At 50.0% G+C, this 25,427-nt stretch overlaps 1 protein-coding gene across 4 annotated transcripts in view; it reads left to right on the forward strand.

Moving 5' to 3' along the window:
- SCMH1 (Scm polycomb group protein homolog 1) overlaps positions 1-25,427 on the forward strand; it is a 1,232,539-nt gene that overhangs the window by 1,061,060 nt on the left and 146,052 nt on the right. For 3 of the 4 annotated variants that reach the window (XM_069623049.1, XM_069623050.1, XM_069623051.1), the window contains one exon: positions 11,987-12,129. In XM_069623049.1, the coding sequence (XP_069479150.1) occupies positions 11,987-12,129 (143 nt within the window). Of the gene's footprint in view, positions 1-11,986; positions 12,130-25,427 lie in introns of those variants that run through there. The other variant, XR_011279630.1, reaches the window with a different exon arrangement.

Here is a 25,427-nt window from a genome sequence, read left to right on the forward strand (position 1 = left end):
ATCTACATACCTCCTAGTCTACCAAGCCATAAGAGATGTATCTCAGGAGGTCGTGCCTTGAGACACCGGCAATGCGGGATGCCCGGGTTTTCACGTAAATTCACCCGATATGAAGCTCTGCACGAGTAATGGGGGCATAACGCAAGTGGCGGAATAGCCCTGGAACTGAAAGAGAGAGTGGGGGAGAAACCGGAGCTGGCAAAACGGGGAAATGCTGCAGAGAATCGGAACGCCAGCTCCCCAGCGCTCCAAAATGGCGCTTCTGCTGCCTTGTTGGAGGAGGTGCGGACTAGCTGCGACAGCCCAGCAGTTAGATGGGCTCCGAAAGCCATCAAGTGAGCAGCCCACACAGGGCCATAAGGAAACAAAAGCAGACGCTGCCATGGCCCGGAGGGAACCGCTAAAGACTTATTTGCTGCATATGACAGTCCCAACAGCAGCCTCATCAGCAAGTCCTCCCCGGCTGCCCTGAAGGGCACAAGATTGCCCCCAAATTCGGCATGCTACCTGTCACAAGGGGAGCTCCAGCCCTAATCCTGGCCCGAGCTGCAGACACCCATACTGAGAAGGAGCACCACACCGCCCAACACGGAGCTACTCTTCTCCTCCAGCCCCACCAATAAGGTCAGCAGCTGTCCCCCAGAGCCACGCCATGGGAGACAACGAGAGACATTTGGGGGATTGCTGCACATCACCTCATCGGTGGTCCCTTCCCCACCCCCAGCCTGCACGGGATCGGTGGGGATGTTGGCCCCCCCCCCGGCCCTCAACATTTCCCCCTCTAGCATGACCCGCTCTGGCCGAACACAATAGGCAGGTGGGAGGAGCATGAGGCGTCCCAAGCTCAGATTGCCCAGAACGCACGGGCTGCAGGCCCCAAGCCACAAGGTGCAGCACTACAGCTATGCAACGGCGGGAGACCCAAAGTCCATCCAGACACCGGCAGGAAACCCATAGAGAGCTTGAGCCGTAGCACTCCAGCCCAGCCCTAGCCTCCAATGCCAAGATGGCCAAACAGAAGACTCCAAAATTGGCCGACATTTCCAGCATGCTACAGCCGCTGGTGAAGAATAAAAAAAGCCGACCATGGACGCATCCAGGCCCAGTTCCCCGAGAGGTCTCCGGGCCAATGGGCCACATATACATATACAGGCCCTTTTAGCGGACATCAAATCAGAATTCCGGAGCTGCATGATCGAAGTTTCAACGAAGACAGAACGCCTGGACAACCGAATGGAGGAAATGGAGCACAGGGTCAGCGAAATGGGTGACCAATCCCTGATTCATGTGATTCAACTCACAAACCTGCAGAGAAAACTCCAAGTCCTGGAGGAGGATAGCAAGGGAATGAAGCGCGGGAAGGAGGAATTGGAGAACAGGGCCCGTAGGAATAAAATACGGATCAGATGGTTGCCGTCTTCAATCTCGGACCAGGCCCTACCAGTTTACGTAAGCAACCTTTTCCAAACCCTCCTCCCTGACTGCGACAAAACCTTGCTCTTGTTGGACCGCACTCAGACTGCGGGGTCGTAGGGCTCCCTGGCTGCTGACCCACCTGAAGTGATCACTCTGGTCCACTTTTTCTCTATGAAGCAAGAAATCATGACCGCAAGTCGCACCCTGGGAGAATTAACTCATCAAGGGTACCCAATGCAAATTTACCAGGACCTAGCGGCCAAAACGTTCCAGAGGTGCAGAGCCTTCAGGCCCCTCGCAACCTTCCTCCAGGACCGGAAAATTAAGTATTGATTGCTTTTCCCAGCCAAACTCGTATAATTCACTCATTGGAGGAAGCGGGGGGTATCCTCGGATGGGAGCCCGCGACCCTGGTTGAAGACCTAATGATCCCGTCCCCAGCAAAAGAAATGGGTGAAACCCTGAAATCACAATGAAATGCCTAGACGAAGATACCTAAAGGAGGGAAACCACCAAACCATCTAAAACACTCCTGAGCCATCTCCCCACGCCCAGCGAAAAGTCCTTTAAAACCAAGAGCCGATGGCTTCTCGCCCATATTTTACAAACTCTTTAAGCCAGCCCTCCTAGGCCTTTTAACAAAGCTCCTGACTAATTCTGTGGCACCATAACCCCATTAATGCAGGAGTCCACCACTATCATGCTGTTGAAACAAGGAAAAGATCCAAGGGAATGTGCCTCATATAGGCTTATCTCGCTTCTCAATATAGATGCAAATATCTAAACCAAAGTGCTGGCGAACAGACTGACAACGGTGCTCCCGGCCATCATCAACGCGGACCAAACAGCCTTCATCAAGGGAAGAAGTACTGGAGACCATATTCGGCGGGCCCTTAATCTTATCTGAGTGGCATCACAGGTACGACAGGAACTAGCTGTACTTACCCTGGACCCTACGAAAGCCTTTGACGGAGTAAATTCGATGTTCATGCTTCTCACTTTGAGGCCTTTCAGTTCGGCCCAATGTTCTGCAAGATGCTTCTGGCAAACTACAGGGCTCCAAAAAAAACGACCATAAGGATAAACCAAAAGCTCTGGGCCGCTATCGGACTCTTCTGTGGGATGAGGCAGGGATGTCCGCTCACCCCATTAATCTTCGCCCTTATAATGGAACCATTCGCACAGAGAATCCGCAAAAATGACACAACAGGGATGGGATTAAAGGGAGAAAAGTTTAAGGTATCTCTGTACTCAGATGACGTGACCAACTGCCAAACCTCCCTTCAAGCGACCCTAGTGGAGCTGAAAGCTTTCGAACAGGTGGCAGCCTTCGCTATCAACTACTCTTAGTCGGAGGCATTGGGGGTAAACGGGGCCAAAGAGAAAATAAACCAGCTCCAGGGGGCATGCCCTTCGAAATGGAGCTCCACGTCGACGAAATACCTTAGGCTGCACATTCTGGCAAACCCTACTCAACCATATGCAGCAAACTCCCCCCTGTTTAAAGACCTAGAGGCAGACCCTAAGAGATGAGAGGGCCAGGAAATCTCACTCCTGCTGACCAGATTCCTGTACCTATGCTCAGCCATCCCAGTGCAACTTCCGAGACAACCCCTAATGCATCTACAAAAGCAGCTTCTCAAGTTCATATGGAGAGGAGGTAGGCCCCGGATCCCGCTGAAGGTGATGACCAATGCAGCCAAATGGGGCGGGATGGGGACGCCTAGTCTCCGCAATTACTACATAGGGACCCCATTAACAAATGCTACTGCATGGCCCGAGAGCGCAAGCTCCCCACGGTGGACATGCATTGAACAAGCCAAGAGCCTGCAAACTCCACCCCCAGCCCTCCAAAAAAAGGGTTGCTACTGTACATCTCAGGTAAGGCGCGCAAGCACTGGCTGATAATACTTTCTTCAACCAGAACCACCTTAAATTCTTGGGGCTGGGCTCTACGAATGAAGAAACTTCCTAGGGGAGCGAGCCCACTTTCCCCAGTCCTCCAGAACCCAAACTTTTTCCCCAGGTCTGGAAACGGCGAACTTTAGAAACTGGGCCATTTCCTTGTGAGATGTCAGAGGCTACGGAGAATCACGCTCCTCCCATGTGCCCCAGATCCTGGAGGCTTTATTGGGGCAGCCTCGTGCCCTGTAGATTCTGTGCTTCAGCATTGCACATGTGTACATATCATCTGCCAACTGTTCCACTGTCGGAGATTCCGGAGCCCCCCATTTCTGTGCGATGTTCCGTTTCATCAGTACTGCGGCTGTTGCCAGGAGCAGTCCCTCCCATTTGTTCGCAGTGTTTTCATAAGGTTTACCCAGCAACAGTATTTTGGGGTCTAGTGCTATATTACGATCCAGTACCCTAGACAGTTCCCCACAACACTCACCACAGAAGGTCTGAATTTGGGGGCATTCCCAAAGGATATGTATAAATGTTCCAATTTCTCTCCCGCACCTGAGGCAATTCGGGTTGGGAGCCCGCCCCCATTTGTGTATCATGGTTCTAGTGTAGTATATTCTATGTAAAATTTTCAGTTGTACCAGACGAAGCCTGGAGGAAATAGCATTAAGATTTGGATCCAGTCTTCCAGGGCCAATGCTACCCACATCTTCCTCCCATTTAGATTTAAGGTGGGGAAGTTCCGGGGTGGCGAAGGACGACATGGCATTATATAGTATAGAGGTACACTTGGCGGGGATGTATGCCGGGAGCATGTTGCATTCTACAGGTGTGTTTTTGGGAATGGCAGAGTCTGTCTGGATATGTATCCGCAAAGCGTGTGCCAGCTGAGTATAGTGGTATTGTTCAGTTGCCGGGAGTTGGAACTTTTGTCGCAGTGCTCCAAATGAGGCGACCTCCCCACCCTCCAGGACGTCCCCGATCCTGATGATACCGGCTTCTTCCCATTTGGGCCATGGCTTAAGTTTCCCAAGTTCCCTCAGGTTGCTGTTATGCCACAAGGGTTGTGCAGTTGTGATTCTATCTTTCCAGCCTACAAAAGCGTGTGCCCGTTTCCAAACCATGGTAACATGTGCTGCCATTGTCTGTGGAGGGGGTTTTCGGAGGGGCTGATGGAGCAGTTGTAGTGGTTCTGTATCGTGCAGGGATGCTATTTCGGCCCTTATGTGTGGTAATTCTCGGTTCCTGTGTAGGAGGTCGTTGACCACTGCGAGCTGGGAAGCCCAGTAGTATGCCCGAAGGCAGGGCACGCCAATTCCTCCCTCCTAGATCGATCTCTGGAGTGTGGCCAGTGCAATGCTGGGTTGACCCCCTCCCCATATCAGTTCTCTAAGTAGGTTATCGATGCGGTTGAATTCAGGATGTTGAATCTCCAATGGGGCATTCTGTAATACATAGAGAAATCTGGGCAAGGTGATCATTTTAAAGAGGGCGGCTCTGCCCATAATTGAACACTGATTTTTCCTTTGCATACATTCTCCTTTTTACACTTTTTTGTACAAGAGATAGGGCAGGCAATAGGTTTTTGTTAGCATAGGACATTTTGAATTGACGGTCTCCAATAAGCCTGTTTTGTTTATCGTTTGATGACAGAGACTACTCCCATCTTAGTCATAGGGCCAAATAGGAGTTTCTCCAACCGCAACATTTTCAATAAAGGTTTTACAAATTGTATGCATGGTGTCTGTGTCAATACTTGTGATACCACCGTACACAACACAGCTGATTATAATTTTGCCCGCCGGCCACGCTGTTTCTAATAGCACGCCGCACTCCCGGATGTCTGTGAAAACTTTCCTCCTCAGACTTGGACTTGGCTTTTTTTTTTTTTTACACACAAGTTTGAAAAACGGGACCCTCTGACCCCAGCAAGAATTGCAGGAAGTGCCTCTCCGCTGCCGCCTCCGCTTCTGATCCTTTACTCACAAAACCTTGGTAGTTAGCATTCTGGGGAACTGTGATTTATTTGCATTACAGGAGACATGGTTGTGCAATAGATTTCAGCTTGATGGTTACAACATAATTCAAATATATGGAGAGAAGAAACCCACAGGTAGACCATCCAGCGGTCTGATTATTGGAACTAAATCGAGTTTTCATTTAGCGGAATATCAACAGTCTACTCACCCTCATGTCTTGTGTTGTATTGCATCTTGACTTGAATTTAGGTCATCCTATGCTCCTTGTTATTAATGTTTATGACCCGCCTGGTGGACATGGGACTACCTCCACAAAGAGGCGTATATCTTCCATTTTGGCTAAGTGGTATTGGCTTCACCCCAGGACACAATTTATTGTCATGGATGATTTCAACTCCTTTTGTGACATTGAAAAGAATGGATCAGTGAATACTTCTTCCTTAGAGGTTGGGAGTTTGCATGTGCATGATATCCTCCCCCTACGATCACTATGGTTAAGTGCTCGGACTCATATTGGAGTCACCTGTGCTCAGGTACATAATGGCATCAGATTGCTTTCTGTTATTTCTAAATCCCACTGAGATTGAAGACTCATCTGTGAAATGCACCTGGATGAATGCTGTAGTTTGCAGCAGGAATAATGAAATGTTAGTTCCTGCAATGGGGGAGTGTCTCATCCCATTTTAAACATTGCCAAATGAACTCGGTGATCATTCTATACTTAGTTGCTCCATTGGTTTCTTGGGTGGTAGTAAAACCTCAGCATCTCCCTGGAGTTTGAGATAAATGCTCAGGGCGATAGGATAATTTGGTGTAAACTAAATGTAGAGTAATTCAATATGAACATGGCAAGGAATGTACTTTCGTATGGTGATTCAAATAGATTGAAAGCGGCCATCATTCATGAAGAGATTGGCAAATTGATCATAGCGGGTACTGGTACCAAATAATGGATAACCCCCCCCCCCCCCCCCCCCCCACCTCCAAGACTGGTTACCATTCTCCATCTGATGCGTCCATTGCAGCAGAGAAAAGAGATTTTAAATGTACTATCAGAGTGTGGAGTGTTTACAGCAGTATCATTAGTAGCTGCTACCACAAAGAGAGCCACTGCTATAGTGATGCATGTTGTGAATAAGGCCTATATGACAAAAATGCTTCGGTCATTTACTGAAATGTGCTGCTACATAGAATGTTTGGGTTAAAAGAAAACATCTATTTTTGTCATTACATTCAAATCTAATTTTATATGCCTGGAAGCCTGTTATTTTGGGAAGATAACTGTATTTACTCACTGCTTCACCAAGATATATATCTAGAGATCTACATACCTCCTAGTCTACCAAGCCATAAGAGATGTATCTCAGGAGGTCGTGCCTTGAGACACCGGCAATGCGGGATGCCCGGGTTTTCACGTAAATTCACCCGATATGAAGCTCTGCACGAGTAATGGGGGCATAACGCAAGTGGCGGAATAGCCCTGGAACTGAAAGAGAGAGTGGGGGAGAAACCGGAGCTGGCAAAACGGGGAAATGCTGCAGAGAATCGGAACGCCAGCTCCCCAGCGCTCCAAAATGGCGCTTCTGCTGCCTTGTTGGAGGAGGTGCGGACTAGCTGCGACAGCCCAGCAGTTAGATGGGCTCCGAAAGCCATCAAGTGAGCAGCCCACACAGGGCCATAAGGAAACAAAAGCAGACGCTGCCATGGCCCGGAGGGAACCGCTAAAGACTTATTTGCTGCATATGACAGTCCCAACAGCAGCCTCATCAGCAAGTCCTCCCCGGCTGCCCTGAAGGGCACAAGATTGCCCCCAAATTCGGCATGCTACCTGTCACAAGGGGAGCTCCAGCCCTAATCCTGGCCCGAGCTGCAGACACCCATACTGAGAAGGAGCACCACACCGCCCAACACGGAGCTACTCTTCTCCTCCAGCCCCACCAATAAGGTCAGCAGCTGTCCCCCAGAGCCACGCCATGGGAGACAACGAGAGACATTTGGGGGATTGCTGCACATCACCTCATCGGTGGTCCCTTCCCCACCCCCAGCCTGCACGGGATCGGTGGGGATGTTGGCCCCCCCCCGGCCCTCAACATTTCCCCCTCTAGCATGACCCGCTCTGGCCGAACACAATAGGCAGGTGGGAGGAGCATGAGGCGTCCCAAGCTCAGATTGCCCAGAACGCACGGGCTGCAGGCCCCAAGCCACAAGGTGCAGCACTACAGCTATGCAACGGCGGGAGACCCAAAGTCCATCCAGACACCGGCAGGAAACCCATAGAGAGCTTGAGCCGTAGCACTCCAGCCCAGCCCTAGCCTCCAATGCCAAGATGGCCAAACAGAAGACTCCAAAATTGGCCGACATTTCCAGCATGCTACAGCCGCTGGTGAAGAATAAAAAAAGCCGACCATGGACGCATCCAGGCCCAGTTCCCCGAGAGGTCTCCGGGCCAATGGGCCACATATACATATACAGGCCCTTTTAGCGGACATCAAATCAGAATTCCGGAGCTGCATGATCGAAGTTTCAACGAAGACAGAACGCCTGGACAACCGAATGGAGGAAATGGAGCACAGGGTCAGCGAAATGGGTGACCAATCCCTGATTCATGTGATTCAACTCACAAACCTGCAGAGAAAACTCCAAGTCCTGGAGGAGGATAGCAAGGGAATGAAGCGCGGGAAGGAGGAATTGGAGAACAGGGCCCGTAGGAATAAAATACGGATCAGATGGTTGCCGTCTTCAATCTCGGACCAGGCCCTACCAGTTTACGTAAGCAACCTTTTCCAAACCCTCCTCCCTGACTGCGACAAAACCTTGCTCTTGTTGGACCGCACTCAGACTGCGGGGTCGTAGGGCTCCCTGGCTGCTGACCCACCTGAAGTGATCACTCTGGTCCACTTTTTCTCTATGAAGCAAGAAATCATGACCGCAAGTCGCACCCTGGGAGAATTAACTCATCAAGGGTACCCAATGCAAATTTACCAGGACCTAGCGGCCAAAACGTTCCAGAGGTGCAGAGCCTTCAGGCCCCTCGCAACCTTCCTCCAGGACCGGAAAATTAAGTATTGATTGCTTTTCCCAGCCAAACTCGTATAATTCACTCATTGGAGGAAGCGGGGGGTATCCTTGGATGGGAGCCCGCGACCCTGGTTGAAGACCTAATGATCCCGTCCCCAGCAAAAGAAATGGGTGAAACCCTGAAATCACAATGAAATGCCTAGACGAAGATACCTAAAGGAGGGAAACCACCAAACCATCTAAAACACTCCTGAGCCATCTCCCCACGCCCAGCGAAAAGTCCTTTAAAACCAAGAGCCGATGGCTTCTCGCCCATATTTTACAAACTCTTTAAGCCAGCCCTCCTAGGCCTTTTAACAAAGCTCCTGACTAATTCTGTGGCACCATAACCCCATTAATGCAGGAGTCCACCACTATCATGCTGTTGAAACAAGGAAAAGATCCAAGGGAATGTGCCTCATATAGGCTTATCTCGCTTCTCAATATAGATGCAAATATCTAAACCAAAGTGCTGGCGAACAGACTGACAACGGTGCTCCCGGCCATCATCAACGCGGACCAAACAGCCTTCATCAAGGGAAGAAGTACTGGAGACCATATTCGGCGGGCCCTTAATCTTATCTGAGTGGCATCACAGGTACGACAGGAACTAGCTGTACTTACCCTGGACCCTACGAAAGCCTTTGACGGAGTAGATTCGATGTTCATGCTTCTCACTTTGAGGCCTTTCAGTTCGGCCCAATGTTCTGCAAGATGCTTCTGGCAAACTACAGGGCTCCAAAAAAAACGACCATAAGGATAAACCAAAAGCTCTGGGCCGCTATCGGACTCTTCTGTGGGATGAGGCAGGGATGTCCGCTCACCCCATTAATCTTCGCCCTTATAATGGAACCATTCGCACAGAGAATCCGCAAAAATGACACAACAGGGATGGGATTAAAGGGAGAAAAGTTTAAGGTATCTCTGTACTCAGATGACGTGACCAACTGCCAAACCTCCCTTCAAGCGACCCTAGTGGAGCTGAAAGCTTTCGAACAGGTGGCAGCCTTCGCTATCAACTACTCTTAGTCGGAGGCATTGGGGGTAAACGGGGCCAAAGAGAAAATAAACCAGCTCCAGGGGGCATGCCCTTCGAAATGGAGCTCCACGTCGACGAAATACCTTAGGCTGCACATTCTGGCAAACCCTACTCAACCATATGCAGCAAACTCCCCCCTGTTTAAAGACCTAGAGGCAGACCCTAAGAGATGAGAGGGCCAGGAAATCTCACTCCTGCTGACCAGATTCCTGTACCTATGCTCAGCCATCCCAGTGCAACTTCCGAGACAACCCCTAATGCATCTACAAAAGCAGCTTCTCAAGTTCATATGGAGAGGAGGTAGGCCCCGGATCCCGCTGAAGGTGATGACCAATGCAGCCAAATGGGGCGGGATGGGGACGCCTAGTCTCCGCAATTACTACATAGGGACCCCATTAACAAATGCTACTGCATGGCCCGAGAGCGCAAGCTCCCCACGGTGGACATGCATTGAACAAGCCAAGAGCCTGCAAACTCCACCCCCAGCCCCCCAAAAAAAGGGTTGCTACTGTACATCTCAGGTAAGGCGCGCAAGCACTGGCTGATAATACTTTCTTCAACCAGAACCACCTTAAATTCTTGGGGCTGGGCTCTACGAATGAAGAAACTTCCTAGGGGAGCGAGCCCACTTTCCCCAGTCCTCCAGAACCCAAACTTTTTCCCCAGGTCTGGAAACGGCGAACTTTAGAAACTGGGCCAGAGGGGGCCTACAATCTCTCTCTCAACTGTACATGAACAGCACCCCTTTAGCTTTCGAACATTGCAAGCAACGCTTCTCCCTGGCAGAAACATACAGATTCACCTATGCCCAAATCCGGCACTGGATCTCAAAGCCAGCGATCAAACAAGGAGACATGAGGGAGCTTCACTCCCTGGAGCTGGCACTAAAAGAGGGGTCACGCCAGGGACTTATCACTAAGCTAGATAGATTGCTACAAGACGGCATGTTAACAACCAGACCCGCATACATGTCCCGCTGGGAAACCAACTTGGGGAACCCCATTGACGACCAAACATGGGTTGACATTTGGACTAGAAATAACTCTGCCGCGAGATGCATCACCAACAGGGAATGCGCACTCAAGCTCCTCCACCGATGGTACTATCCACCGGAACGCCTACATCACTTTCAGTGGTCCCTGGACCTGGCTTGCTGGAGGCGGTGCAGTGGCCACAGTACCTGCATTCACATGTGGTGGTAGTGCCCGAGGGCGCTGGCTTTCTGGGAGAAGTGCTCCAAACCATCGAAGCAATTACCCATTGCAAGTTGCCACTGACCCCAGAGGTGGTTTTGCTGGGAGCAGCGTGGCCAGAGTGCTACCTGAAATTGGGAACGACCGGGAAGCTTCTCACTCAACTTCTCCTGGCGGCGAAGATCACCCTGGCTCGCAAGTGGAAAACTCAGGAATGCCCCCTATAGTGGTTTGATGGGTGAAAGTCTGGGATATCCTAGTGGCCGAAAAGGTCACAGCGGCCAAAGAGAGAGCATTACACCCTTTTACAGACTGCTGGGCCCCCATCCTGTAATATAATAGAATGTTCCCAGCGCTGACCTTCCAACCACAGCTAGCAAGATGATTTCTATTGCCTTAGTGGTGATGCCCCCCCCTCATATGCCCCCCCCAGACACCCCCCACATGAGGGAGGGAAGCAGAGTCCAGGAGGCTTTCTGGACTATGTTCAGGTGGTGGGGGAAGGATGGAGGCACTCAATCCAGATAAGGTGCTTCCACAAGGCTGCCTTTCTTGTTGAATATATATGTATTCTGTTGTAACCGGTCATTAAGTAAAGTTGTTAAAAAATAATAAGATGCATCTCTCCCTCTCTCTTCCGCTCCACCCCTTTATAATCTCACACTGACCAGTCCACAGCGCATTTATCACCCATCCTGCATATACAGCTTGTGCCAACTTGTTTGATGACCCCATGCCCTATAATGACTGTAGCCTAGTTGATGTTCCAGATCTTCAAACCCCATTGGAAGGAGAAATAGCCTCTTTGCTGAATTGTCAGACAACAAAAAACTAGATGAAAGACCTTCACCCTAAACCTCAATCCTCCCAAACCTGTGGACAACTCTGGGGTAATGAGAGTAAGAGACGGACACCATAACATGCAAACTACAAATAGAACAATGTGTGCAGGACAGGGCCAACGTCCTGACCACGCAACATAACCATACTCCTGCCCTTTAAAAATGAAAAGGATTCCCTGTTGATATGATATGGCATTTGTAACGCGCCTATACACAAGCGTTTCAAGTGTTTCAAGGCGCGACACCAACCCCAACTTAAGTGCTTCTTGCTTGGAATTATCACTGAAGGGTGGAAATATGACACATATGTCCACATCCAACAGGGAAGAGGAAAAATAGAATTGCAAAACCAAAAAATAGTTGCGATTGAAATTATTGGTTTTGAATCTAAGAAAGTTTCCAACAGATACACAGCAAGTTCCCTTTTTATGTAAGGAGTTTGAGGTGAAGAGGTACAAGACAGTAATGGCAAATTGTATTGTTTCTATTTGCTATATAAGATTCCCTTCTTTTGGATTTTTATTTGGATTTCTTTTTGTCTCTTCCACACACTAGTGTCCGATAGATACTTGGGGCCTCGCGATGCTGGCAAGCTGAGCTGCAGAGATCCTGCTTTATGGACCGTGGAAGATGTAATGCTGTTTATAAGAGAAGCTGACCCACAATTAGGGTCCCATGCAGACCTCTTCCGAAAACATGTAAAGTAGCATTTATTTATAATTGTGTTGACAAATTGTTCCTACAATACTTAGGCTTCCCTTTCCAACCAGGTTTCTAACTTATCATGCAGCAAGTAATATTTTGCTTAAGATGACAGACGGACATGAGGCACATTGTACCAAAATGCACAATATGAGTTGTATTTCCTCTATTTACTGGTTCTAATGTCCTTCCTCCCACAGATTCAGCATCTTAGATATTTTCTCTCCAGTAGTATCTGACTTGCAGAAACTTTTTCAGCCACGAGAGACACGCACCTAGATGCCGGACTTCATGGTGGGGCCAGTTTAAATGGCATTGCTTCATCACTATACTACCATTCCTTTCTTCTGCGCACTCTGTGCGCTTCTGGAATACCACTCAGTTTGTTTCTAGCTTACTGCATCATGCCTAATTCTCCAAAGGCCTCATGCTTCAAGCCCTGACGGAGCAACGGGAGGCAAATGTTTGTGTCCGACACCGACAAGGGGTTCTCATATACTACAGTTTGTAGAATCACAATATGGAGGATTGTGTTTCTTGCCAGTCCGTGCACTCCCCAAGGCCCATACTTCCACAACGATGGAAATGGAATCTCTTCCACGTCCCAACCTTTGGAACGAAGAACCACAATGTTCACTGGTGAAGAACAACCAAAAGCAGCAGTATAAAAAGAAGTCCTGTTCTCCTAGTGACTCTTCCAGGCAAAACTCTTCTATTTTTTCCAGGAAGTTGACCCATCATGTTTGATCAAGGGATACATCGGAGGAATCCCCACTGGTAGATAAGGTACCTTTGCCCACTAAGTCTTCCACTCCAAAGAAGTCTTTCTGGAAGCAAATGCTGGACTTCTTGCCAAGGCCCTGGTTGCAGCTGCAGCGCCCACTGCCCTTCCGAGAGCCAGCAGAGGCACCTTCTCAGACTGCAACCACACCCCTCCTGCCTAAATTGCGGCTCCACCCCTAGGCACTGCTTTGCTCCGATGCTGTGTAGCTCTGACTTCGGGTGCCGAATTCTCTGCACCTCATTGGAATATGCCCCTCTTTTAACAGGGAAATTCTTATCAAAGATTACCAAGAGCTTCGATGTGGCGAGGTCAGGTACTATCCCTGTGGTCTGGCTGAGGACTTCCTCAAGGAGCTCTATGGTTAGGGAGAGGATATACTATACTTGGCTGCAGGCCTGTGGCTTGGACACATCTTTAAAGCTGGGTATCAGCACTTCCTGGCAAACTCCACTGTGCATTTCAGATGACCATTGCCAAAGTTGTGGAAACCTTGGGTTTGTCCACTCATGCTAAGCATTTAGTCCAATATGACCTGACAGACATTTTGGATAAGGGTCCTCTACTGGAAACCTTTTGCCCTTCAATGTGGTGATAGACGTTCCAGTACTGTCGTCCCGAGAGAAGCCCCCTGCTATGGATCATGACCATGCTAGAAAGCAACTTCCTGGGTACTTGGACCCAGTTATTTTATCCACACACTCAGAGAGCTGGGTGTGGTGCAGGACACAAAGGCAGAGCTAAAAGCCACATCCTTACCCTCTGTGGCCCCTAAAAGGGAGATCAAGAAGCTAGATGCCATGAGCCTCATAGTCTTTGCACCCAGCAGTCTTGCCTTCAGTGGAGTGTTCTTTCCAGAGTGGTCAAAACATGCCTACCATGGAGATGAAGGAGAAACTTCCTTTGCAAATTCCTGATCATGCTGTTTGTTGGGAACAACCTATTTAAGGAAAAGGCAGATGAAACCCTGATAAGCTTCCAAGCCCCAAAGGCCACGGCAAAGTCCTTGACCATTCAGCCTTCTTCTATCTTGGCTCATAAATGTCAATTTTCGATCCTTCGTCTTTTTTGCTTGCTGTGGCAGGGATCTGGCACCCTTGGGCAATCAGCCACAGCAATGCCTTTCCTGCCAAGGAAGAGGCAGAAGTGCCCAGAGAAGTGGTTTCACTGCCGTTACAACAGGTTTCCAAAATCAACCCAGGGGTTGGGGTGGTAGTCTCGGGTTAGGAGGCCATCCTATTTTGATGATCAGGGAGACACTGAGAATCTAAAAGAAAATAAATACCCACTGAGGGTCCACCATGAAAGATGCCTTCTTGCTCCATTTGCGTCGATCGACATCAGCCCCTGTGCGGTAATAGGGTACTACACCATCCACAAGAGTGCAGGGATTAACACAGAGTTTACACAGCAGAGCCCTTTCTGGCTGAACATCCACTTCTCCATAGACTAAAGACCGTTCCGCTTGAAAGAATGGAATGTGTAGGGCATGAGATCTACGGCAGTGCGTCAGAGTGCATCAAGATTCCTGATCAACCTTCCCAGATGGGACTTGTAGAGAAATCTACAATTGAAACAATGCTTGCAGACATGCTTGCCCGCCTCTCCATACTCTTACATCCCGTCCCCTTTCCTCCATACTGCATGGGCGTCCCTTGCGAGCGAGGGACAGGAAACAGAACCTTTTTCACCAGAAAAAACCTTCTTTACATTTAAATTTAGAGGCGCGCAGGGGTGCGGCTCTGGGAGCATGCACTGCCCTGATGCCGCCCTCCGGTGCACCACCTCAGCCCCTTTTCCTTGTCGACGGGAACGGGCCGAATTCACCACCGTTCCTGGGTTTGGCTTCGGTCATGTAATTCCACACGCGGATACTTCTACTCTTTGTCTTTTTTTTGTCTTTTTATCATTCAGGTACTCGGTCCTCAGGCGTCACGCCCTTCCCCGGGACATGTCGTCTTCTGCAGGGTTCAGCAGGTGTCCATCCTGCAACATGCTCTTCCTGACTAAAGACCCTGTTATGTCTTACCTATCCTGGTTCATTAGCTGTTTCCTAAGTATATGTGAGCCTGTGCCTGGAATGCTTGTATTATAGTGTTCCATCTAGAATGTTTTGGTGGGAGTGCCAAGGTTCTCCCTGTTCAGTTGGAAAATGAGCTGAACAGAGGGGGGACCGGTGGATGCTTCCCTCCCTTATGTACTTATCCTGCCTGTAACTTATTACCTGTGACTTATGTACCACAAACCCACTAAAGTCTCTTAACCCAACCTGGTCTCCTGGCTCATCATTACAACCCCTCAACTTGCGTTGTAACAGACCCCCACGCCCTTTGCCTACGGTGCCTTGGCTCTGACCATGGCTGGCAAGATTGTACCGCTTGCAACGCGCTTTCCTCGAGGTCTTTGAAGAACAGTCTGGCCAGGTGGAGGGAGCTCTTCCACAGATCACCTCCGGAGGACCTAAAGGACTTTGTCTATCATCGATCCAAGCCCAAGGTAGGGCTGCTCTTTTCCAGTGCACCCAGCAAGGGCACTCCTTCCCAAGGACTCGCCTGCGCGGGAGGGACCGCCCAGGTCCTCGGACCAGCACGAGTACTGAGGCTGTATCAGCTAACGGCTGAGCGGCCGAGGGATCTACAAATCCTCCCTGTGAGGGTGCTGAAGGACCGGAAGGTTCTTTTACCGGGTCTTCACCCGAGGGGCTACTCCCTAGTACCTGCAGCATGTCCGAGGGGGCACCTTTAGGCAGTTCTACCGGCAGATCCGCTGAGGATGTAACGCCTGGGCCTGAGGAACAGGGTAGGCCCCATGATCCACACTGAGTCCTGGACGGGGCGGGGCCCAGTGAGCAGAGAAACACGACACAGGCATGTGGAAGGCAGCTTGACAAGATGGCTGCTGTGCCAGAAGATCCAGACATCCGGCCGACACCCCTCCAGGGAAGGCAGGCGGAGGACCATGTGTTGAGGTGGTACTAGTGGCCACATGGCCTACAGTTTATCCTTCCTTCGCACAGGGCAGGTTCCCGTTGCGTCAATATGGGCAGGGCACGCAACGGCTCCATCAGCCACCCGTTCCCGTCAATATCGCCTACCACCAATCTAGCCTGTGAGGACAGGTTTTTTGAAAAGTTCCTCGTGCTCATGAAATCTCCACAGATAGGGGTCATCCTCAGGGACGCCATCAGGGACTTGCTCCCTCCAATTGTTCCTCTGGCGCTTCAGGCCCCAGCACATGCTCCTCCGGTTCCAGTTCAGCCTCAGCTGCCCGCTCTGGGACCCCAGCCAATTGCACAGGCGGTTCCACACCAGCCTCTGCCACAGCCTGCAGCTCCGGTCCCAGTACGGCAGCCCCCGGCTCCTAGCACTCCCCCTCCGGTGCCGGACCCTCCGGATGCGCTGGTGGACACATATGAGGAGGAGGACCCCGACACGCTGCTTCAGCCAAAGCCTTCCACGAATAACTGGCAGGGCTGGCAGAGTACTTGGGCCTTCCTCAGCTTGAGGTTCAGCAACCAGCAGAGGGGGTCCTTGCAGAAGTCCTCACGCTACGTCCCGTTGCCAGAATGGGGATCCCGATGCAGAAGGACGTAGTGGCCTTGGCCAAGAACGGTTGGCTCAAGCCCCACCCAGCCCAGCCGGTGAATAGACACTTGGACGCCAAGTATAGGCAGATGGAGGGGGTTACACTCTTGCTCTCGGCCCATCCTCAGCTACACTCCTTGGTGATCGCTGCAGCATCACTGTACTCCAAGCCTCAGTCGTCCGCAGCCGCCGCCTCTGTGGCGCTGCTAGGCAAGGAGGAGAAGATCTTGGAGGCGTATGGGAAGAAGCTGTATTCCAATTCGTCCTTGCACCTGCGTCAAGCCACCGCGGATGCCATGCTGGCAGCCTTAACCAGAGGCTCTGGCAGGAAATTGCAGATTTCCTCCCAGAGCGTCCCGCTCAGAGCCAATCGCGATAAAAGGCGGGATTGTCGAAGGCCAAAATCGTGGCGCAGGACATCATGGAGTCCTCCGTGGCCCACATTGACACCTCTGGCCGTGCCATCTGTATTGCCTCACATATGAGCAGAATGGCCTGGCTCCATGATATGAAATTCAACCCAGATGCCCAGGAACAAATACTGGATCTTCCGTTCGAAGGGGGTGACCTCTTCCACTCCACAATAGACGAGAAGCTGGATAAAAAGAAAAATGGCTCTCAAACAGCCAAGTCTTTATCCATTCTTACAAACGCCATGCCCAAACCGTACACCCATTTAAAGCAACGCTCTGAGAAGGGGCGTACATACTGAGGTTTCCGCGGCTTCCAAGAGCGGAGGTCCAGGCATCCTGACCGTTCGCCATCCCAGCATCGGCACAAACAACAAAAAGGGGGAGTTAAGGTTTTTTTCCAGTCGTCCTCCGCCGCAGAAACCTCAAAGGGAAAGAAAGCATGACACCGCCCTCCGGGTCCACATGTCTTCAGTGGGGGGCAGGCTTGCTCTTCATGAACATTTTTGGCAACAGAATTTCGCAGACCCCTGAATCCTCTCTTTAGTCTCCATGGGGTACCGCCTCCCTATCCCAGCCTCTCCTCCCTCCATCCCTCCACTCCCACAGTTTGGGACAGAACTCTTTGGCAGAGATCCAGTCGCTCGTTGAGAACCCAGCGAGGCTTGTGCTTTTACTCCAGGATTTTCGCCATTCAGAAAAAGAACCAGGCGGACCTGAGAGTTGTGCCGGAACTTTGGACCCTCAACTTCTCCATACCTCTACAAAAATTCAAGATGGTTACGCCAGCTTTGATAGCGGAGACATTGTGCAAGGGAGACTGGATGTGCTCCCTGGATCTGAAGGATGCGTACCCACACGTCCCGATATGGCAGCCTCATCGTTCTTTCTACGATTCAGGATCATAGGCTACCATTTCCAATACAAGGTGCTCCATTTTGGCCTCAACTCGGCCCCCAGGGTCTTTACGAGGCTGATGAACAAGGTGGCGGCCCTTCTCAGGTCGCAAGGCCACCACATTTACCTTTACCTGGACGACTGGCTCGTTAGGGCTACATCTCCGGAAGCAGTGCACCACACCTCCCACACTCTAATGAACACACTGCACGAGCTGGGTTTTTTCGCTCAACCTCAAGAAGTCACAGTTGCAGCCCACGCAGACACTGACCTTCTTGGGCCTCATTTGGGACATGTGCTCTGAGAAAGTTTTTCCCTCGGAGGACAAGATCACGGCACTCAAGAGAACCATGGCGCACTGCCTCAGCAGAGAAGTGACTTCAGCATGCTGGTACCAACACCTACTGGGTCTCATGGCAGCAGTCCTTTTGGCCGTCCCCCACACGAGACTCTGGATGAGGAGGATACAGCTGCACTTTGCAGCATCTTGGAACCAGGAACGGGGCCATCAGTCAGAGATGATCAACGTTCCTCCGTCGCTTCACCCAGACCTCACATGGTGGTCCAGGGACTGCAACCTGCGGACGGGCAAGCCTTTCCGGCAACCTACACCACAGGTCACCATCACCACGGACACCTCTCTCGAGGGTTGGAGGGCCACCCTGGACAACCACTGCATCCATGGCACCTGGACCCGGCAGGAGCGGGAGTACCACATCAATTGGCTGGAACTGAAGGCCATCTGGCTGACGCTCAGGGCCTTCCTTCCAGTTATCGAGGGCAAGGTCGTCCTCATTCAGACATACAGCATGTTCTATGTCAACAAGCAGGGAGGTACCACATCCCCCTCACCCCCACTGTGCAGGCTGGCAGTCAGCATGTCGGAGTGGGCCCTGGAGAACAACGTCTACCTCAGGGCGCTCCACCTGCCGGGGGAATCCAACCTGGAGGCAGACAGACTCAGCAGACTGGGAGCAGACAACTACGAGTGGCAGTTGAACGACCTAGTACTGCAGGAGATCTTTCGCGAATGGGGTCACCCTCAGGTGGACCTCTATGCCGTCGGGCTCCCTGGGAGATGCCTTACAGATCAGGTGGGACGGAATGCCAGCATACGCCTTTCCGCCCACTCCCCTGATTCACAGAATGATATGCAAGATCAGGGAGTCTCGTCTCCTCAGCATCATCCTAATAGCTCCATGGTGGCCAGCCAGGCCATGGTTTTCAGAGTTGCTCAGCCTTTCGGAGAGGCCTCCCATTCACCTGCCGACAGGCCCAGCACATCTTCTGGCGCAGCAGGGGGGCAGGGTCATCCACCCCACACCAGAGAAATGAGCCCTCACAACGTGGTTCCTGAACAGGTCACGCTAGGACATCTCAACCTCTCTCAGGCTATTCTAGATATTGTACAGGGCACCAGGAGCAAATCTAACAGGGCCCAGTATAAAAGCAAGTGGACCAGATTCTGTCACTGGGCGGACTCTAAGGGCTCGGACCCTCTGACATGTTCCCTGGACGACGTGCTCTCCTTTTTGGTGCATTTCGCCCATTCAGGCTTGCAGGTGAACACTTGCCGCACCTACCTGGCAGCCTTTGGGGCATACAGAAACTCGGATGAGGAGAGTTTTTCCTCTTCCAACCCAATTGTCAAGAGACATTTGACAGGTCTTGCCAGGCTCTACCTGCCCATCAAGAGGCTGCACCCTTTGTGGGACCTCAACATAGTCTTGGGTGCCCTGGCGCACAAACCATTTGTACCAATGGCATCCTTGGATATCTGGCTGGTCACCATTAAGACGGCCTTGTTAGTTGGCCTCACCTCGGCTCGCAGAATCGGCGAAATCCAGGCGCTGGTCGCCTCGGAGCCATACACTACGTTTCACAAGGAGAAGGTAGTCCTACGGACGCACCCAGCATTCCTACCTAAGGTGCTGCCGCTTTCCAACTGAACGAAGAAATTGTGTTGCCCACGTTTTTTGCCGAGCCCAAAGACGAGGCACAGAGAGTTCTGCACTGCCTTGATGTCAGGCGTGCCCTGAAATTCTACCTGGACAGGACCAAGGGCTTCCGCAAGTCGGACGCTCTTTTTGTCACCTTCGGAGAATCAAGACTGGGGTATCGGGCCTCCATAGCTCGTTGGATGCTCTTGGCCATCAAAGAAGCCTACGAGGGACAGCACAAGTCACTGCCGGCCAACATGCATGCCCACGCGGTCAGAGCCAAGGCAACAGCCTTCGCTTTCCAGCAGCATGTCCCTGGCAAATCATAAGCAGGGTGGCCACAACGGCCACCCCTTCGGCTTTCTGCAAGCACTGCTGTTTGGTGCCGGCTCTAGAGCAGACGGGGCTTTCGGACAGGCAGTTCTTAGAAACTTGTTTGCTTAAGGAGGTTCTCTTCTCCACCCTGGGGCGACATTCAGTTGTAATCGCCCATGCGGTATGGAGGAAAAGGGAAGGGACGTAAGAATAAATATAAGTTACTCACCGTAGTGACTAACATACTCTTAGTCCTACTTAGTCCTTAGTCCCCTTTCCTCCATACATCCCACCAACCTCCCCCATAATAAAACTGGTGTCATTAGGCAATGTTAAATCTATTGTTGGTGCATCTATGGGGACTGAGGTGTGGAGGGCGAAGTCAGGGTAGCACATGCTCCCAGGGCCACACCCCTGCGTGCTTCTAAATTTAAAGGGGATGGTGGTTTTTTCTGGTGAAAAAGGTTCTGTCTCCCGTCCCTCGCAAGGGACGCCCATGCAGTATGGAGGAAAGGGGACTAGTCACTACGGTGAATAACTCCTAATTTCTACGCCTACTTGAAGAATTATGCTGCAGTGGGAAAGGCATTCTCTGTCTCTAAAAGACAAAACTAAAGCTGTCTTGGGAAAGGGACCTGGGGTTTGCAGTGAGGAGTGGCTAGACGTACTAGAGGGGTGGGTGCGGGGACCAAGTCACGCCAACACCAGGCCAACGTTGTTTAAGATAAATTCACAGGGCATATTTGGACCCTTTCCATGGAGCTAGGGTGAAGCCTTCTTAACCTGATCACTGCTGGAGGGGGACATCCTCTAAAAGGTACCTTTGTCGATCTTCTCTTTGACTGTCGCCTAACTACGAGGTTTTGGACTAAAGTTTTCAACATAATCTCACAAGCCCTATAGGAACGGATTGAAATGTCAAAGGGCTTTGAGATACTGGGTTGGACCATATCACAACTGTCGCTGCCAAACAAAGGCATTGGAGAGATGTGGCCTTAGCTATCGTCAGAGAAGTAATTGAGGCATTGGAAGGACCCAAAACCCCCTCTTTCAAGCAATGGTCAGGAATCTTGACACAGACTGCGTCTTACAAACGTCTTTTGATGGACTGTGGCTCTATAGGGGGGGGAGCTCTGCCGCTGTGGGAGAGCTTTGTGGAAGTGATTTAAGGGAGCATGTTCTGGATTGGTGGAAGGGGAATCGTTATCAATATTTAGCTGCTGTTATGCCAGTTAATTGCTTCATTTGTGAGCCGGATGATATTTATGACCGTGTCTGACTATGGTGTATGTTCAAAACATTAGTAAAAAATGATTTAAAGAAATGCTTACACAAAGACACTTCATCAAAATCACAGAATAGTTCTAAAAACACTTACTGAGTCCAGCCCTAAGATGGTATGAGCCCTTCTGCTCTAAAGACATCACTTCCAAAGTGTGTACCTCACAAGTAGGCTTAGATGTATTATGCCAAAGGTTATGATTAAAAAGTCAAAAGTTAGGTATACTTCAGATAAGTAAACTTAGGCAATCCCAGTCACTAGGATAGGCCTAGGAAGGCATCCTTAAGCATGCCTCCATCAACCCAAGTGTTGGGCAGAGCTTGTATGCAGTACCCTTTGGGACCACTACACACAACTATGACTACAGGTGTAAGAAAAACCAGCCTTTGGTATAAGTCTGTACTACGGTTTTTGGTAGCGGAGCTGAGCAACCAGGCTTATCTCAAGAGGGAATGTGAGCTGTAATGATGATACACAGAGGTCTACAATAACAAGTATTCAAATCAACTTTTATACTCAAGGTTTCTTGGTTGAACACTGTAACAGTCAGTTATAAAACATTCACTAGAAGGAGGCAATCTATATCACACACAAATATACTTCAGTACTTTACACTGTACGTTTCTGAGGCATTTAAACTACATTGAAGTAGGAGCAAAAAGGCATAGGTTAATGAAAAGAAGATAGTTACTCTTTAGACAGTGCAAGTAGTTTGAGTTCGCCAGATGAGCTGATTCAATGCAGTAGGTCAGGACAAAGTCAATGGGCTAAAGTCTTGTATAGGATAAAGCAGTTCTAGTAGTTAAACGGAAAAGTATTTGCCAAAGTTCTCAGAAGTAGTTAGTAAAATAAAGATTCATATCTTGGGTCGCAAGCTGACTAGGCCTGCAAGTTTCCAAAGTTCCAAGCACTGAGAGGTAAGTTCTCTCGGTCGGATTTTCACAGTACCTTACAATGAAGAAAAAGATGCAGCTGAAGACTTCTGTTCCTGGCAGTTGCTGCAGATCTCGCTGTCCTAAGCCTCAGTCGTGGGGACAAGTGGGAGGATGTGGTGGGACTCCTGCACTGGGACTAGTCAAAGCTTGCACTTGGCAAATCTTCAATTCCTGTAGCTGTAGTCAAGCACACAAGCTGGTGTCCCTCTCCCTGGCTATTCGGTTTCCTGCAGCACTCTGAGGAAAATACAACCAGCTCCGAGAATGGTATCCAGGTGGCTTACGAGTTGATTGGTCCCACCAACTCAAAGGGAGAAGTCGTCCTTGCAGGGCTTCTCTGTTGAGATGAACTTGGCGATTCGGACCTGCAGCAGGGCTTCACCGGGCAAACCAATGATCCAGGAGTTACAGCATCCGTCCTCTTCAAGCTCCTCTTCGGTTCTCAAGAAGGAATGTGAGCTGTAATGATGTTACACAGAGGTCTACAATCACAAGTTTTCAAATAAACTCTTACACTCAAGGTTTCTTTCTTAAATACTTATTAATTTAACTGTCAGTTATAAAACATTCTTAAGAAGGAGGCAATATAATCACACACAAATAGACTTCAATACTGTACTCTCTGAGTTTTTGAAGCATTCAGAATGCTTTGAAGGAGGAGCAAAAAGGCGTAGGTTATCAGAACATGGAAAGAATTCAGTTCTTTCTTCGGCTGTGCAGATATATTGAGTTCACCAGAAGAGTCAATTCAATTCAGTAGGCTAGGCCAAGGTCAATGGGCTAAAGTCTCAGATAGTATAAAGCAGTTCTGATAGATAAACGGAAAAATCTCTGCAAAGGTTCTTAGGAATGGTTTGTAGCAAGAAGAATCATATGTTGGGTCACAAGCTGATTAGGCCTGTGAGTTGGGAAAGTTTCAAGCACTTTCACTGCGAGAGGTAAGTACTCTGTCTGTTTTTACAGTACCTTTACAAATGAAGAAAAAGATGCAGCTGGTGACCTCTGTTCTTGACAGTTCCTGCATATCTCACTGTTCCTGGCCCTCAGTTGTGGGGACAAGAGGCAGGACGTCTAGCGACTCCTGCACTGGGACTGGTTAAAAAGCTGGCAACTGGCAAATCTTCTATTCCTGTAGCTGTAGTCAAGCACACAAGCTGGTGTCCCTCTCCCTGGTTATTCGGTTTCCTGCAGAAGTCTGAGGAAAATACAACCAGCTCTGAGAATGGTATCCAGGTGGCTTATGAGTTGATTGGTCCCACCAACTCAAAGGGAGAAGTCGTCCTTGCAGGGCTTCTCTGTTGAGATGAACTTGGCGATTCGGACTTGCAGCAGGGCTTCACCGGGCAAACCAATGGTCCAGGAGTTACAGCATCCGTCCTCTTCAGGCTTGTCTTTGGTTCTTTCATTCCAATGGTCGACTCGGCCTTCCAAGCCAAGAGACTTGCCTTTTATCCAGTTTCCCCCCATTCATTCCAGCCTAGCTGCCACTCACGCAGCAGGGTGGCTGTCCTTGCCGGACAGTCAGCCAGCCAATCACTCCAGAGTGCATTTGGGTCTCCTAGGAGACCAAGCACAGGGAGTTTTGGGCACCTCCCTCACTTCCTGCCTACACCAGACACTCGGGCGCCAGAGGCGGTCTTCAGTCCTGAAGCCCGCCAAAGGCGATGAAACAAAGGGACCAAACTTGGCTTGGCGCGCAGAGCAAAACTCTAGAAGGATCTTCCCAGAAAGAAATAGCGAGAAAATGGTTTAAACAAAGGGGGCTCAGACGCCATCTTGCAAAACATGGCTCCGGCAATGTAACGCAAGTGTGTTCACAGTCGGGAAAAATCATGGTAGTTCATTGTAAAACCACTGCCACAAGCTATTTCGATATGAAATAGCAGCATTTGACTGCAACATGAGTATCTAGGGACAGGGGATACTGCGTAACCCATCGAGCACTCTATTGTAAGATAGGGTGTGCTGGTTCTAGGAATTTGAACAGACTAGTAAAGTCAATTTCACTTTACTTTCTCTGGGAAACAGTTTATCCGAGAGACGGTATTTAAACCTTGGGAAAGCTTGAAACACACATCAAAATACATGAGAGAGTGGGGAAAAAAGGGGTCAAACTCTCTCTCTCCAGGTAAAAAACTCAAGTCCTCAAAATCCAGCAAAGTTGCTGGGGGTCTCTAAATTGAAGGGAATTAGCAAATTTTTGAGAATTCTCCCTAACACCAAGTCAGGAAAGAGTGATTTAGGGACAGGACTTTACACCCATGTAACCCTGTGGGGAACAGGGAGGGGGACCGAAACTGGTATGTTAACTTACCCCGGACTCTGACTTCTCTAGAGACCACTGTTGAGGTTCCGGATTCCGTTGTGGACACAGTCTTCTAAGCTTGTTCCTGTCGAGGAAGGCAAAGGGATCGGGGTGCACAGGCAACTTTCGGACACAAGATTTGGTTTCTTTCGTTCATGGTGCATGTGAATCTGGCCCAGACTCCTTCCAACTGAACACCCATATGAAGAAAAGAGAGACATCTGTGGAGAAGAAACTTTCAGTATGCCGCCAAGGAGTGGCGAAGACGAGATGCAACAGGAGTCACCACGGTCAGGTGGTGACAGGGGATCTTAATTAGACGAACAAAGGGAGAGGCCTAGCAGAGTTTCTGATGTTGCAAGAAGGCTAAAAATGCAGGAGCAGGCTTTTTGTTACAGAAGTTGAAGATCCTCCAAGTTCTGAAGATGCACTCTGAATGGCAAAGGCTGCAGCAAGTTAGCACAGGAGAGAGCTGGTCAGTCCACTGGTTGGTACTTGGACACATTTCCATACTCTCGGAAAGCACAGACCCTTGAGCAGGTGTCAAGACTGGTTGTTCCCACTGGTCCAGGGGTCAAAGCCCCAATGAAGCACTTCTTAATATCGAGGAGCAGGGCTTCACTGTAACAGCACTGATTAATGCTGGTCAGCTGCAGGAGTCGTCCCTTGACCGTCAACAGGCTACTCTTCTTTGTAGGGGTTTTAGCTCCAGAGATCTGGATAATGACTGCAGTTCTTCTTTTATCCAAGATTTGGGCCAAGAGCATTCCGAAGCCCACCAATGGTAAGGATCTGCACCGTTCAAACTGGTAGTGGCTATCCAATCATGGATAGCCACTGGCCCC

The sequence above is a fragment of the Ambystoma mexicanum genome, chromosome 11 (genome assembly GCF_040938575.1).
Source record: "Ambystoma mexicanum isolate Mex_15411 chromosome 11, UKY_AmexF1_1, whole genome shotgun sequence".
Taxonomy (NCBI): domain Eukaryota; kingdom Metazoa; phylum Chordata; class Amphibia; order Caudata; family Ambystomatidae; genus Ambystoma; species Ambystoma mexicanum.